At 38.0% G+C, this 14082-nt stretch overlaps 1 protein-coding gene across 9 annotated transcripts in view; it reads right to left on the minus strand.

Annotated features, from left to right (window-relative positions):
- Positions 1 to 1017: 1017 nt before the first annotated feature.
- LTBP1 (latent transforming growth factor beta binding protein 1) overlaps positions 1018 to 14082 on the minus strand; it is a 192408-nt gene continuing 179343 nt past the window's right edge. For all 9 annotated transcript variants that reach the window (XM_064648552.1, XM_064648549.1, XM_064648548.1 and 6 more), the window contains 3 exons: positions 6750 to 6872; positions 3304 to 3453; positions 1018 to 2074 (listed from right to left, as the gene is read on the minus strand). In XM_064648552.1, the coding sequence (XP_064504622.1) occupies positions 1905 to 2074; positions 3304 to 3453; positions 6750 to 6872 (443 nt within the window). In that variant the 3' untranslated portion in view covers positions 1018 to 1904. The remainder of the gene's footprint in view (positions 2075 to 3303; positions 3454 to 6749; positions 6873 to 14082) is intronic.

The raw sequence follows: 14082 nt of genomic DNA on the forward strand, positions 1-14082 counted from the left end.
CCCAGGAAAAAGCAGAGACTCATACTGTCATTTTAGCTCCTTAGCTGGGGATAGATTGATGGAGTACTGGGATGTTGACAATCTGAGGCTGCAGTGCCAGTTGCAGTGGCACCTTTGGGGCCTATGCTGTCTTTCAGAGGTGAACACAGCCAGTTTCTGAAGCAGAAGAAGGTGGGAGTCAAATTCCAGCAGACAGAGAGGAGGGTCTGGGAAAGACAGATGCTTCTGCAAATTCATAGTCACATGGACTTTAATAAGATCTACTGTAGTGCAGAGTACCGAAAGGGATACAACTTAAAACATTTTTGGTTCAGTGGCTGACCTGAATATTGGAAAAGAATTTTATTCAGAATCAAAACAAGTATTTTTACAAGAAATAATAATGTAATTTTCTGACAATTGGACTGAGTTTAACTCACTTTTTAAAACCTCATGTTATCCTTCTCCTTAAAAATGTCAGGCAGGTCTAAAAGACACAGCAAGAATATTTCATTTGAAAAATATTAAAAGGACCTGTTTCAGGACTACCAAAAAAAACTCCTTCATGCTGGAGAAGGTCAAAATAAAACATCTGTCAGCCTCCTAATCTTTTTCTCTCCTTCCACTGAAAAATAAGGGCTGATGGGAAGGTACAGTTCATCAGAAGAAGGAAATTCTCCCCCTTGTCTTCAGTATTTTCTGAAAACCAGGCCATCATACTGTAGAAAAATCTGTATTTGCAGATTTAGTGGGAAACATGCCTAAACCAGGAAAGAAGAAAAATTCCATGGGAATCAGCTTCCAAGTCAAACAGTTTCTGTAGGTCTGTGTTTGAAATCTTCCCCCTGAATGCCTAACTTCAGGCATTAACTAATTCAGATTCTGGTCTTATTAAAACAGCATGAGAAGGAAAAACCAGCCAGACAACTCCCTATGACTATTGTAATGTAAATTAAATCTAGCACTGTAAACACCTGAGGGTTGATTCTTGCAACATAAACACCAAAAAAAAAAAGAAGGAAAAAAAGCCACAATTAGTAAATAGCTTCTCTTTTTTTTCTAAAAAAAAAGGTGATTTTATTGAGTTTTAATATACAGCTTTAATATGTTAGGGTAATCATACAAGATCTCTCTTGTGTTCAATTTACACATTACAATACAGACGTGAGCTAAAATCTTTTGTTTTAATGTACAAAAGGAATCCAATGTTGTCCACTAGCAGCTTTGAACTTGGCAAGAAAGATTCTAAAGACTTTAAGTGCAGTAACAACCATACAGGATACAAAATGAATATAAGGACATTTCGCCAAGGTATATAAACATTTGAAAAAAAATAAAGTGGTGCCTGCTCCACAGGGCAGACAACTAGCAAATTAAAAAAAAGTCACTGACCAATGTTCCAGAGAAGGAGGAGCATCACCCTGTGTAACAGTTCTTACAAAATGGCCTAAGAATATCTGTATCATAGAATTTGTACTTATCAGAAAAAGGTCTGAAAAGGAACATTAGGCAAGGAACTGAACAATCAAAAAAATGACATAGTAATATAAAATATTTCCATCACTATTTAAATGCCAAATTAATCAAGCAATAATAAAAAAAAATCAAAACAAAACAAAAAAAACCATAAAAACCAAAGCTCTTCTGTTTAAAATAACAGCACTGTTTTTGAATATTTTCAAAGACTTTTTTTTTATGAACACACTATATACTCGATTGTTTCTTTCATACAGAGTAATGTGTCCATTTGGTTTGTCACTTCAGTGAAGCTGATAAACAATCAGCCCATCATGTCTCACCTTTGACACATTTAATGCTTTTCTCCCCTTTCGTTTGCTACTCTGGTGCCTTCTCAAGTTAAATACTTTTCTTCCTTTTCTTTATACAGTGCAGAGTATATGGGCTTAGGATATCGAGATTTGCCTCTACTCCAGTTCACTCTCTGGTTCTGAGTTCAGTGGTGTGCAGTAGTTTGGCTTGTCTGAAGGCACGTACCCAGGGAGACACAAACATTTGTACGAACCTTCTGTGTTAATGCACTTGGCATTCTTGCAGAGAGACATCCTGTTGTTCAGCTCGCTGCACTCGTTCACATCTGCAACAAGCAGCCAGCAAAAGACATGTACTTCAGTATGTGTGTAGATAAAACTCATTTAATTTCCAGCATTGTCAAGAGTAGAACAATCTGCATGAATATCCTGAGAATTTTATTTTCAACTCCAATTGGGTGGAACTAGGCTGGGTCAAAAGCTCTAATAGGTTAATTGGAAAGAGGTGGAAGTTAACACAGGAAATCAATAGGGTTTTAAAGGGCCTTAAACTGTTAGATTACCAAGTTCAAATTCAGCCTAAGCCACTAAACAAAATTTAATAATCACTTACAGGTGTTTATCTGATGAAAAGTGGCTTATAAGAAAGAAGCTCAAAGTTCTCAGTATAACACCTGCATTTACACAATTGAATACTTGAGGAGCTGTCGGTGTTGTCAGCTAAACAGTTGTGAAGAGCAAACTACCTGCACTCAACATCGTGCAGCATTGGCCTGACATACAGGAGCCACATTTTCTTGCTAAGGAGGCCAGCTTGCCATAAAGTCCTGAAGATTACAAGGCACGTAGGCAGCTTCTCTTCATAGAGCTGTGAGACCTTAGCTGTGGGTTATGGAGCATAATGCTAAGCAAGGTTAGTACAGACCTTACACTGAAACAGTCACGCATAATTTCGACTAGACTTCTACACTGAGGGCAGGTTGTTTTGCTCCATCTTCTCATTGACACTTGCCATTCCCATGTTTTGTTGTTTGAAGTGAAGATTTAGATGTCTTGGTTAGTAAATGTACAGATTTACTAGTGTGAGAGGAATAGTTGAGTCTGCTGACTGTTGAAATCAGTGAGAACCAGGGGCCAAACTTCACCAGGTGGTTGGTGAATCTGCATATTTAGGCAATTCAACTCCTCTAAAAATCCATTCCTAAAATTACTCCCAGTTCCATCCTCCTAGCTCACTAAAGCTTTTAAAAAATATTTGGTCTATATATTAAAGTTAAATTCTTCATAGAACTTTAAGCTTCATTCCACAAATATCTGTCTGTTAATTTCTACACACTTAACTGAACACAGCTGCATTGACCAAGATGAGCTGAGGAACACCAACATAGTTATTTTCGTAACAATAATTACTGGCTTTTGCAGCAAATAAAACAAAACTGGTATCTGTAATACAATTCAGGGGATTGACTCTAACTCTTTTGTTCCAGGCCCTCTTTAGGTCAAGTGACTGAGTAAACTGGACAGACTAACAGGAGAAATAATATGCTGTCCTCACCAACACAAGTCATCTTGGCCATGTCCAGGTGATAACCATCAAAGCAGTCACAGGTGTAGCCTTCCTGGACTCTTACACATCGGCCATTTTCACATCCATTCAGAATACCACATTCTTCTGCTTGTAACTCCTCAAAGCTGTTCAGGAAACCTGGGTGGAGAAGAACAAGAAAGTTACAAAGCTATTGAATCAGTATACCCAAATATATAGGAAGAGTCTGAAATTCTCTCAGAAGTTTACTGGAATGTGACTTGACTTCGCAGAAAATAGGTCAGCTTTAGCAGAGCTGCACCATCTGGAGTTTTAAATGTACCAGAAAAGTACTGTGATGTGTTTCAAGATAGAAACTGAATAACTTTGTTAACTCTTAAGTTTTTGTGTTAAAAGTCTGTAATTTTTTTTTTTGTAGTAAAGGAAACTGCATAATTTGATAGCATATTTTTTAAAGGATATGTCAGTGTTTTCTAAATAAGACATTTTATTTAAATTGTTATGTGTATCAACCTTTATGGAAACAAGTAGTTTAGGGTAAAAGATTCTTGAAACCATATTCTAGAAAAATAAGAAGGGAAAGAGATGTGTAAAAGGGAAAGAGATGCATTCTAATTTATCTAGAAGAAAACATATAGAAAAAAATCAATCTCAGCTGCCTTGAGGAAAGTAAGAAGAAATCAGAGACTGCTTTCCTGTTGTGGTTTTGGCTTGTACTTCAGTAACTGGTGCCAGTACAAATACCTATAATGTACCAATTGCTCCTTGTCATAATTCTAGATGGTGAGTAGTCAAAGCTTAAAGGGTTGAGCTTTTTTTTTTTTACCTCTTATACAAAGAGTTGTCTTTGTACTCAGTGGTTTATACAATGCCTTTTGTGCTCCCTGCGTTAAGGCTTTTATGTATAAGGAAGGAAGGATACTTACAAATTTTTTTTTTTTACATGTTCAGAGATTCTCTCTAGGACTGAGTTGCTCCTGTAAGTCCCACACGAGTTTTTTTTGCTTGCTTTCTGCTCATGGAGCAGTGATGTAACAGGACTGCAGATGGCAGCCCATCACATCAGAAAGACTTTTGTGGAAAAAGTTGAGAATGTTGGAGTCATAGGTTTAACAGCATAATCAATATACAGAGGAGAAATTGGAGCTGGAGTGGAATAGAGTGGGATATATCTCCCCATCTGCCCCGTAACATACAGTGACACCAAAATCAAGCCATTGATTTATTGAAAACCTGTTTACTGATTTATATTACAACAATGTGATATGTATATTTGCTAACATACATAGGACTGTGCATTTCTCCCTTTCCTTGTGCTTGTTCTTCTGTCTTTTTGTATTTACTCCATCCTGTCTCAGTCCTTGAGGCTTTCTTTTCTATTGGCCTGCTTTAACCTTTCTTCTCCACCCTTTCCATATTATCCTCCATTTAACTTCCATACTGCCATTTCCACTCCCCCTCTCCTCTTTGACTACATACATTGTTCCTATCCTGGATTTTCTAGCATGGTGGGATTCTTAGTTAGGACCATGCTGGTCAGTAATACACTGAATAGATTCTGAAGACACCGAATACATAATGTGACATGTACTTGCTGACATATGTCACATCTCAAGAACACATATAATAAATAGGATGTATACAAGGGTACATTAAGTGGGAAACATTGCAGTCTTTTCCATGAACCTAGTAAATCACTTCTGGGTGCAATGGTATTGAGGGTATTGAGCGCTGTCATGATGTAGGTAACAATGTAGTAAGAAATTTAACCAAGTTTCATTTAAATGTTCTCTGATAGAGCTTGCAGAGGGCTCTACAAGAGACCTTTAAAGTTAAGACCTTTGCTAATTAAGAAAATAGTGCCAAGAAAAGGAAAGGTGTCCCCCCAAATATGTAGATATTTTTAAATAAAGAAAAGGCATAATTTATTAGACAGATATTTTATACATAGGTATATATACATGTGCATAAACATGTGTACACACCTATACACATATTTTTTCTCATCCTCTCTCTCTCCCTCATAAACACACTATGTCGTAATTTTAACTAGCTAAAACTGAAATATTTATCACTCACAGCAAGTTCTACTTCACAAGTTGCTTCAAAACAGCTGGATGGGACCTGTATCGTAATCCTAATGCATGTATTTGGTTCTGTAGAAAATGACTGCACAATGACAAATACTACACTGAAGTACATGGCCCTGCCATGGGACAGGAGGTATTGATTCCTCATACAACCTGCAGTAGGATTGTGACCTTGAAGTCTCTGATGCCTTAAGCAGGATTCCCCATCTGATTCAGTGATAGGACAGGAGCAAGAGACATAAGCATTTAAGTCTCCGCCCCTAAGAGGCTGGAACTGGATGATCTTTAAGGTTCCTTCCAATTGAAGTCATTCTATGAAGACAGTGGTCTCAGCTGCGCATTCAAAACCATCCACATTTTATCATATTTATTTACCTCTGCTTATAGCTTGTGAAATGCTTCTTTCCCAGTCAGTATTTTATCTGATTAACAGTATATGAACATTGGTTTCCCAGTCATCCTTCTGACCTTTTTTTTGTGTGGATGGTAGTTTCCATTGGTAGTTTTCAACTATGTTACATTTCAATTAAACATCAACACTAAGTAATTAAGTTTCAATTAAACATCAACATTCGATAACACTGACTGTGAAAGAGCACAGCAGCAACCTGTAGGCCATAAATATATAAACCATGGGAAGTTACCAGCTCCTTCTGATACATCCACTTTTCTTCTCTAAAACTGTGATTAAATATACTGGACCTGTGGCTGATTTTGAGAAAGATGCTGAAATCTGTAAACATTACTTTCCATCAAGTCTTAACAATGAGCTGGGCCAGATCCCTAAAGAATCCCTATATTCTTCAAGTACAGCCAAGATGCCGTGTACAATCCCTCACACCCTGCTTGGCAGGCCATACACTCTAGCCTGAAGGTTATATGTATGCATACTCTCTGATCATACTGTGCTGTACTTTTTCTCCACTGAGCAAGAAAGACTTGCATGTTCTCATTTCACCCATATAAATTCTGCTGGGAAAGTATGGAAATTTTTTCTTTTAAATTAAATGCACTCTGGAGAAATCTGTCCCGTGCTCCAAAGGAAAATTAATTTGTGAGAAGGAAAACTGGAAATTCTTTTGACCTTGATTTGTAAATATGTTGGTAAACACAAGTTTAGTAGACTTGGCACAAACTATTTCACTATATTAAAAATTAATTGTACTCTGAGCCCAACTGGACTCTCATACAAACCTGGCTCTTGAACTGGAACACCTGACTGAAAGCTAGCGTCATAGGAATAACCAAAACACAAAAAAGCCACATTACTCAGAAGCAAAGAGAAGAACTGAGCTGGCTACAGAGAAACAATTCAGGTTGCAACCCTCATTTCAACTGTTTTACATAACAGAGAAACTTGCTTACGGTCTTCAACAAAGTATGGATTAGTTTCTGGAGTGTAGTGCTCCTCGAAGTCAACTAAAGCATCCTGTCCATATGGCCGTCTTGATCCTGGAACAGGAATGTTGCACAGCTGGGCGTAATCCTCTGAGGGGGGAAAGAAAATAGGATATAAAAGTAAACACACTTGTAACACAGGCTGCATTACATTAGTCCCAGTGAGCTGTGGTTCGTATTTGCTGGAAATAAACTTATCTTCCTAGAAACACCATAAATCTGCAATTTCCAGAAAGCATTCTCTCTTCAAGAAGAATGTCATTAAAATGTTAATGAGCCAAAAATATACTATTAAGTCATAATAGGGATAACACCAGGGATAAGCTTTGAGTCAATAACTGTACAAAAAGTTATAGGTCAGGTTCTTCTGGTCTGCATGAGAAGAAGAGGAGAGGGATGCTGTGTAACCCACTGCTAGTGCATTCCTCTCCAAGACTATCAATGTCTATAGTGCTCATTCTGTGGAACAAAGGCTATCCCAGACCATCATAGCTGCTCTCAGAAGCAACCCCAAAGGAAATAAATTGGAGCAAGTACTGTCATATTTCTGGCACTGTCAGCCAACCTGCAGAAATCAGAGTAAAAATACTTTTAAAATAGCCCACACTTATCTACACACTGTATCTTCAACACACAGGTTTAAGTATGAGTGCTGTTCAAAGTCTCCTTGGCTGTGAACCTCAAAGGGCATGGTGGAAAGGCACAGGAGAAATAGTTATGCTCCAACTTTGTGCCTTTCTCTAGTAGCTAGACTACACAAGTTGAAGCAGGCCAAAGAAACTCTTCATTTCAGGTGCCAGAGTCCATGTCTGAAATGCTGATGCAGAGTTTAATTTTTTTATAAATAAAATTAAAATTGTGTCAACTCTGTTTTTTTTTTCCCTTTACTAAAACACATACTAAACAATTTATTTGAAAATAGAAATGTTGTTAAAATATAGAATCCAGGTGCTTCTTTAATGTTCCTACAGACTGTTTGGCATCTGGTTCTGTGAAGATTGCCTGGTGTTCTGAGAATCAGGCAGAGAAAGGATGTGAAAGAAAAACCACCAAAAGAGAGAGAGGAAAAAAAGCCCTAAGCAGATACAAAATCCAAGAATTGCAAATGGTTACAGGGCCAGAAACCTCATGCTGTGTAGAACTGTCCCGCACAGCAAATAGCTGGATAAATCCAGCCTGCTCTAGACATTGCAGAGCACAGCCCCACTTGCTGCCCAGCACTGTAACTTTATTTTCACAGGTAGTATCTCCTCCACTTGTAACTATTTTATTCTGTACTGAAAAAAAAAATGTTCAAAAATTCTGTTTGTATTCTGTGATCAACAATGTGGCCCTTTGAGAGCACAAGACAGTATAGTACAAGTAAAGCTTGTCTATGAACATCTAGAGTTGTGAAGGGTGCCAGTCTAAGTCTGCAGAACGAACTCCCCAGAGAACTTACAAATCACTGTAAATCTCACCACCTTCTGCTTCAAGAGCAAAGTGGTTTCCTTTGACGTGTGTCCTCCAGAACATATTTATATACAGTAATAATAGTCAAAAAACCCTCTCCTCTTCCAGCTGACAAAGTACACTGCCCAAGAGTGGTATCCCAGGGCACATGAAACAAAATCAGCATGAGAAAATAAACAGCATACAGCAAATGTTATTTACATCCCTGACTGCACAGCTTCCCACTGAGATAGTATGATAATAAGCATAGTTTTAAGAGCTGTCATAGGACCAGAAACACCCCATTCTTCCTTCCCCACATCTGACTCCAGATAACATCCATGCATGGAGACAGCCAAGTTAACCATCTCAGAGTGACTCCTCCATTCATATATACATAGAGAAAAGCTGTGCAGAATAGTAAAAGCACTTTCTCACAGATGCCCACAAATGTTCTTGGCAAAGGAAATCTGTGCTCTACCACAAAATACTAATTCATCTGGCCTGTGTGGAAGAAACCACCACATAAAAACAGTCAGTGAAAGGCAAGTGGACAAGACAAGCAGGTCTTAGGGATCACTGCTTCACCGGCTTCCCAGATTACTCAGTGCTAATTTTGCCCTTAGTGATACTGGTAGTAGAAACCATGTTTTAGTTGTGAAGGAAGCAGTTGGAACATTTGAAAATCTGTAGAGCTGGAGCTCTCAATGTACATGAGAGTTGGGTAGTTTGAAGATTGTGCAAGACTATTTTATACTGCATGTTTGCCAATGCAAAGTTGTTTATTGTCTAAACAAGAATAAAGAAATGTTGACAAAGGAAACTTGTTTCCTGCCCCAATGGTCCCCGAAAATCAAATTCTGAATATCTGCATTTTCAGGTCTCTTTACCTATAATTACCTATCATCATCATCATCATGGCTAGGCTTCGCAAACGAAGATTTGGGAAGGACTCTACCCACATTTGCTACAAGCGCGCTGGTGGCTAAAAAGGCCAGTGAGAGACAGACACAGTGAGATAGACATCTATAATACTCTCTTAATACTCTATGTTCTATTTAGCTGTACAAGTAGTGTAGACTGAATCTCTTGTCTTTAGTAATGCGTTGGTTCCGTCACTAGGTGCTCAGTTGCTCTTAGCAACTCAAGAAATAAACAGGTGCGATTCAGGACCAATAACAATGGCAAGTTACCTATGCTACCTTCCTCAGCTTGTGTTTTCCTTTTTCTTTCTTTTTTTTTTTTCCCCTCAGGGAAGAAAAGGGTGGGCGAAGAGGAGCGTATAAAGACTGAAAAGTATCTGGGGGGTCACATTCTGGAAAGATCATGAGAGTTTTGAAATAAAGAGACTTGAATGCCTGAGAGAAATGAACCCATCAGAGTGCCCCTGTAGAGGATAGAACAAGTTACGGCGACGACAGTTTCTGTTGTTTTAAACTTTTCCCCTTGCTATGCTATGTTCCTACAGTTCAAATGAAAAATAATGTATTTTGGGTCACAGTGATGTGTGCTCATCACAGTTTTCCAGGGGAGGGAACTAAATGAACAGAGTGCTGTAAGATTTGTGCGTAAAAGCATGACTGACACACAGAAAGTTGCAGCAAGTATACAAATGGGAGAACAGCATGACATTGCCCTAGGAGATGACAGTAGGAGACTGAGATCAAGAAGGTGGTAAGGGGGCAAAGAGCAAGAGAGAATGTGAAACTACTCCTGAATGACAAAACCATTTTAGTTGTCACAAAAATTAATGCTCACTTTCAAAAGAATCTTTCATGTAAAGTTAAAAAAAATTATATAATCCATAATCAATGAAAAAACCTTTTTCTATGTGGGTTTTTCTACTTACTCATCTTCTGGCTGTGATCAGGGACAACACGACTGCAGTTCAAGAGGAAAAAAAAGACTTTGTTTTTAGTATATAGTTTAGTCTACACTGGTCCATGTGTTTCTAAGTTTTTCTCATAACTTGCAAATGAAGCATAGAGACATCTTATTGTATAACTTAGGGTAGCTATTTTAAAAGGAAGCTGATGTATGCTTCCAAAAATGTAAAAGACATTTTTAAAGTCAGATGTATTGCATATTAAACAAGTGTTAGGGGATTACAGCTAGACACACATGCATACTGGCACAGATGTTAGCTGTAATTGGTGATGAAAGCTCGGCTGACAGAGACAACACAACATAAATTGGATGGACTGACTGGTTTTCAGGTGCTCTTTAACACAAATGCAGCTGTGCAAATGTGCATCTGATTTGCATATACAGCTGTTGTAACTGCACAAGCCTGTGTGGGCCTAACTTGTACCCAAAGGCCTAAAAATCCTTAATTCTCCCATCAGAAAAATTATTCCATATTTCATTTATTTAAAGCAAAATATTATATAAAAAAGCTTTCCTGACCCAACCACAAAACAACGGCATCACAGCCAATTCAGCTCCTGCCCATAAAGCAAGCTTTATTTCTGTTCCAGCTCCTCAGAATTGTCACCATCACACACACACACAAGGAGCCAAAACTTTTGACACCAAGGCAGTTCCATCGAATTATTGAACAATGCAACAGTTTTGCCGTTGAAGAAATCACCAGAGAGATGAACAAAACCACAAAAGCATTTATTACATGTAATATATGTCCCTTCCCAACCAGAGGTTCTGGACATCAGTCTGAATTGGTTAACTTCAAGCTGTCTCAGGAGAATTCATCATTTGTGAACACAAGCTGAAGGTATTTCTGTTCTACCTTTAGACTGTGCTATTTGATAATTTAGATAATTTCATTGATATTGCCCATGAACAAATGCTGAGGTTGTGGTGGAAAGCATTCACGTATATTCTACAACTGAAGAAAAGGGAATGCTATCAGTTTTAAGGGACTTTTTTCATGAGTTAGGAAGGTTATGAATATCTTCACATGGATATACTCTAAATGAAATTGCTGAGAAAGAGTTTACAGAGGATGCAAAGCTCTTGGTAAAACTAAAGTAATTACCAATTTATCTCAAAAATCTTTTGGTTTTGTTCCTCACCTCTTGCTCCTCAACCAATGCTGCTCAAATTTCCTAAAATGATCTCTCTCCTACTGTTGGAGGTAGATAGTTAAAAGTTGTAAAAAGAGTCAGGTTATTTTTGCTGCAACTTTGCACATGGTTTTCTGACTGCTTGATGGCTTCCATGTACACTCGGAACGTGAGGTTTCAGGAGGAAAACCCTTCCAAAGCTATTCTGCATGTCTCCCCTAAAGTTCAGAAAAAACACTGAAAACCTTCATCAATAGAAATTAAATCAGTCTGCACAACTGAGCAGTTGTCAACGCCCAGTTACTGCAATATTTTAAGTCCAGAGGATATAATCGATTTGACCAGAGTCCTTACCAGAAAGGAAGGAGGTACAATGCCATCCTAAATGGAAAGATGAACAATGGTCTCCAGAAATGAATCCAGTGCCTCCCTGCTGATCTTTACCACCTCAAAAGAGGACAGATGGAAACTCATCCTTTACACACATTGGTTTTCCCTGTACTTCCAGATCTTCATGAGTGACATTAGCCAGAATTTGAAGGGAACACTATGTTCTCATAATATGGAATCTCAGCCCAGGACTAATTCATGATGTTTACAAAGGATACACAGAGTCCCTTGCAACAAAAATTCAATCCAAATAATCTGTTCTGCCAGAAATGGGTAGAATTCAACTACATGTAGGCATCTCCAAAGGTCTGCATCTGAATTAGTTATCCAGTGTCCATTCTTTGCCCGCGGAAACACATAACCACTTCTAGGATACCATCTCACTGTAAAGCACACGTCTAGAACAGATCAGAGGAATATATTGTGCAAGGGGCTGATTTCTCTTTTCTGATGGAAGGAGAAACTGGCAGGACCAGCACTGATGTGGGTTTCTGTATTAAAAACACCATGTGATATTGGCCAAGAGAAATCCTACATTATACAACATCCCAGGAGATTTATGTTACCCACTACCTTCAGTGTTCTCTTAGTGTGGGCTTTGCAAATGCTGAGGTGGAGATAGAGAAATTTCAAGGACAACATAAGTCTCCAGCAGTTTTTTATGCTACTTGTCCCACAGAACATCAGTAACATCCACTGCAGATCTTTCTGCAGATCTTTTAAACATACAGTGATTCCATAAAAACCCACAAAGTACTAGAATTTAAAACTTACAATAAAAAAAGGTATGTATAATGATACACAAATAAGAAGGCTGATAAACAATGTTGGTGCCCTTTCCAGTTGCCTAAGAATGTGTTCATGATGTTATCTTAGTACTCACACCACCAAAAAGGTAGAAGTTACATATGTAGTAATGTACCCCCACTCTCAATAGTCACTAAACATCTGTCAAAGCTGCAGAGCCCCAGTCCTACCTTACCTCATTTTTTTATATTAAAACTTCTCCAGGCAGCCACAGGAGAAAGCACCCTCCCTCCTTAACTGACTGACATATCCTTAGTTCAGGGGCTCTTAATTCCAGCTTACCAGCATCTTAAGGTGTTACTGAAACAAAGGGGGTACTGCACTGCAAGAACTCCAAAGAGATAATTTTACAAATACAAAAATATGCAGTCTCTGCACATTAAATGCTGACCCCAGCACATCACCTTACTGAACATTTTCTAGCTGGTAGTTCTATCTCCTCTTTTTCAAATGTCCTGTAAGCTATAACAATACACCTTGTCTAAAATCCACTACAGTTCCATAAGGGTCTCACAGGAGCTTCTGGAGTCTCAGAAGGTTTATAGTTCAGGTCCTACATGTTCAGGTTAACTTCAAGTGTACATGGCTTTATTTAAGATTCCAGATTTTTTCGGTCTAGGCCACTTGCTCTGTTTTCTAGCATGGAGGCTTTGACCCAGCTGCTAAACCTATCAGTGCCTGGCCTGCTGCCAGTTACTAGACTATAGACTCTGGATAGAAAGAGTTGGGACTTTAGACACTAACAGTAAATTGATCAAGAAAGCAGAAATTCTGAAGGCAGGTCATCCAACAGGTATTTTTTGGGGGTGGGTGCAATGAAGAAAAGATATTTTGCTTTTGTTATCTAAACCAAAAAGAATCCAATTTTCTGATTTTCCACAATTGGTCAATTATTACAGATTGCAAATGACAAATCTCAAGTAACACAGAGGTTTCTTGAGAATAATTACTAAACATTCTTTAGGCAAGTACCTACTAAAGCCACAATGAGCTCAGAGAGAATATATCTCAGTAGTTAATATTTTGGGATTGGATGCAATTTATGAAAGTCTTTATCTGCAATATGATGATATCGTAAGATCAGAATGTTAGAACCAATGTGATTGAAAATAATCTGTCTTTGTATCCTTTGTTTAATGATGAGAAGGCCTGCCCCAAGAAATTGTATGCACCAGTAAGATGTACTCAATCACACCACTATAGTTCATGTTTGCGGTATTTTGATCAGGACTTTGAACTAGTATTTTGAGTTTGTTCCTCAGTGTTGTCATCCAAATACTTATCAATCTTACTCTTGTTAGATGTTGCTGTTCAGTTACAATATTTCAACAAGTGCTCAGGTAATAAATATTTTTGTCTCAGGCTCTGAATGTCTGGTGTTATTTTCAGTGGGGTCTGTTTGATTAAGCACCCATTAGTTTTTAGAGATCATAGCAAATGTAAGTTCTGTTTTCATGATGATTTAAGACTATTTCTTTTTACTTAATATAGAATGTAATTCTGTATGTAATTCATCCTATAGAAGTTCTCTACCTTCCCACTGGTTTTATGCTGGATGCTACTTAAATAGGACATTTAAATCTTGTCATGAAAAATGGAAAGGCTTTAAAGACGAGCTGTTTTACAAAAGTTGGAGGTTATTTTTATTA

The sequence above is a fragment of the Pseudopipra pipra genome, chromosome 3 (genome assembly GCF_036250125.1).
Source record: "Pseudopipra pipra isolate bDixPip1 chromosome 3, bDixPip1.hap1, whole genome shotgun sequence".
Classification (NCBI taxonomy): Eukaryota; Metazoa; Chordata; class Aves; order Passeriformes; family Pipridae; genus Pseudopipra; species Pseudopipra pipra.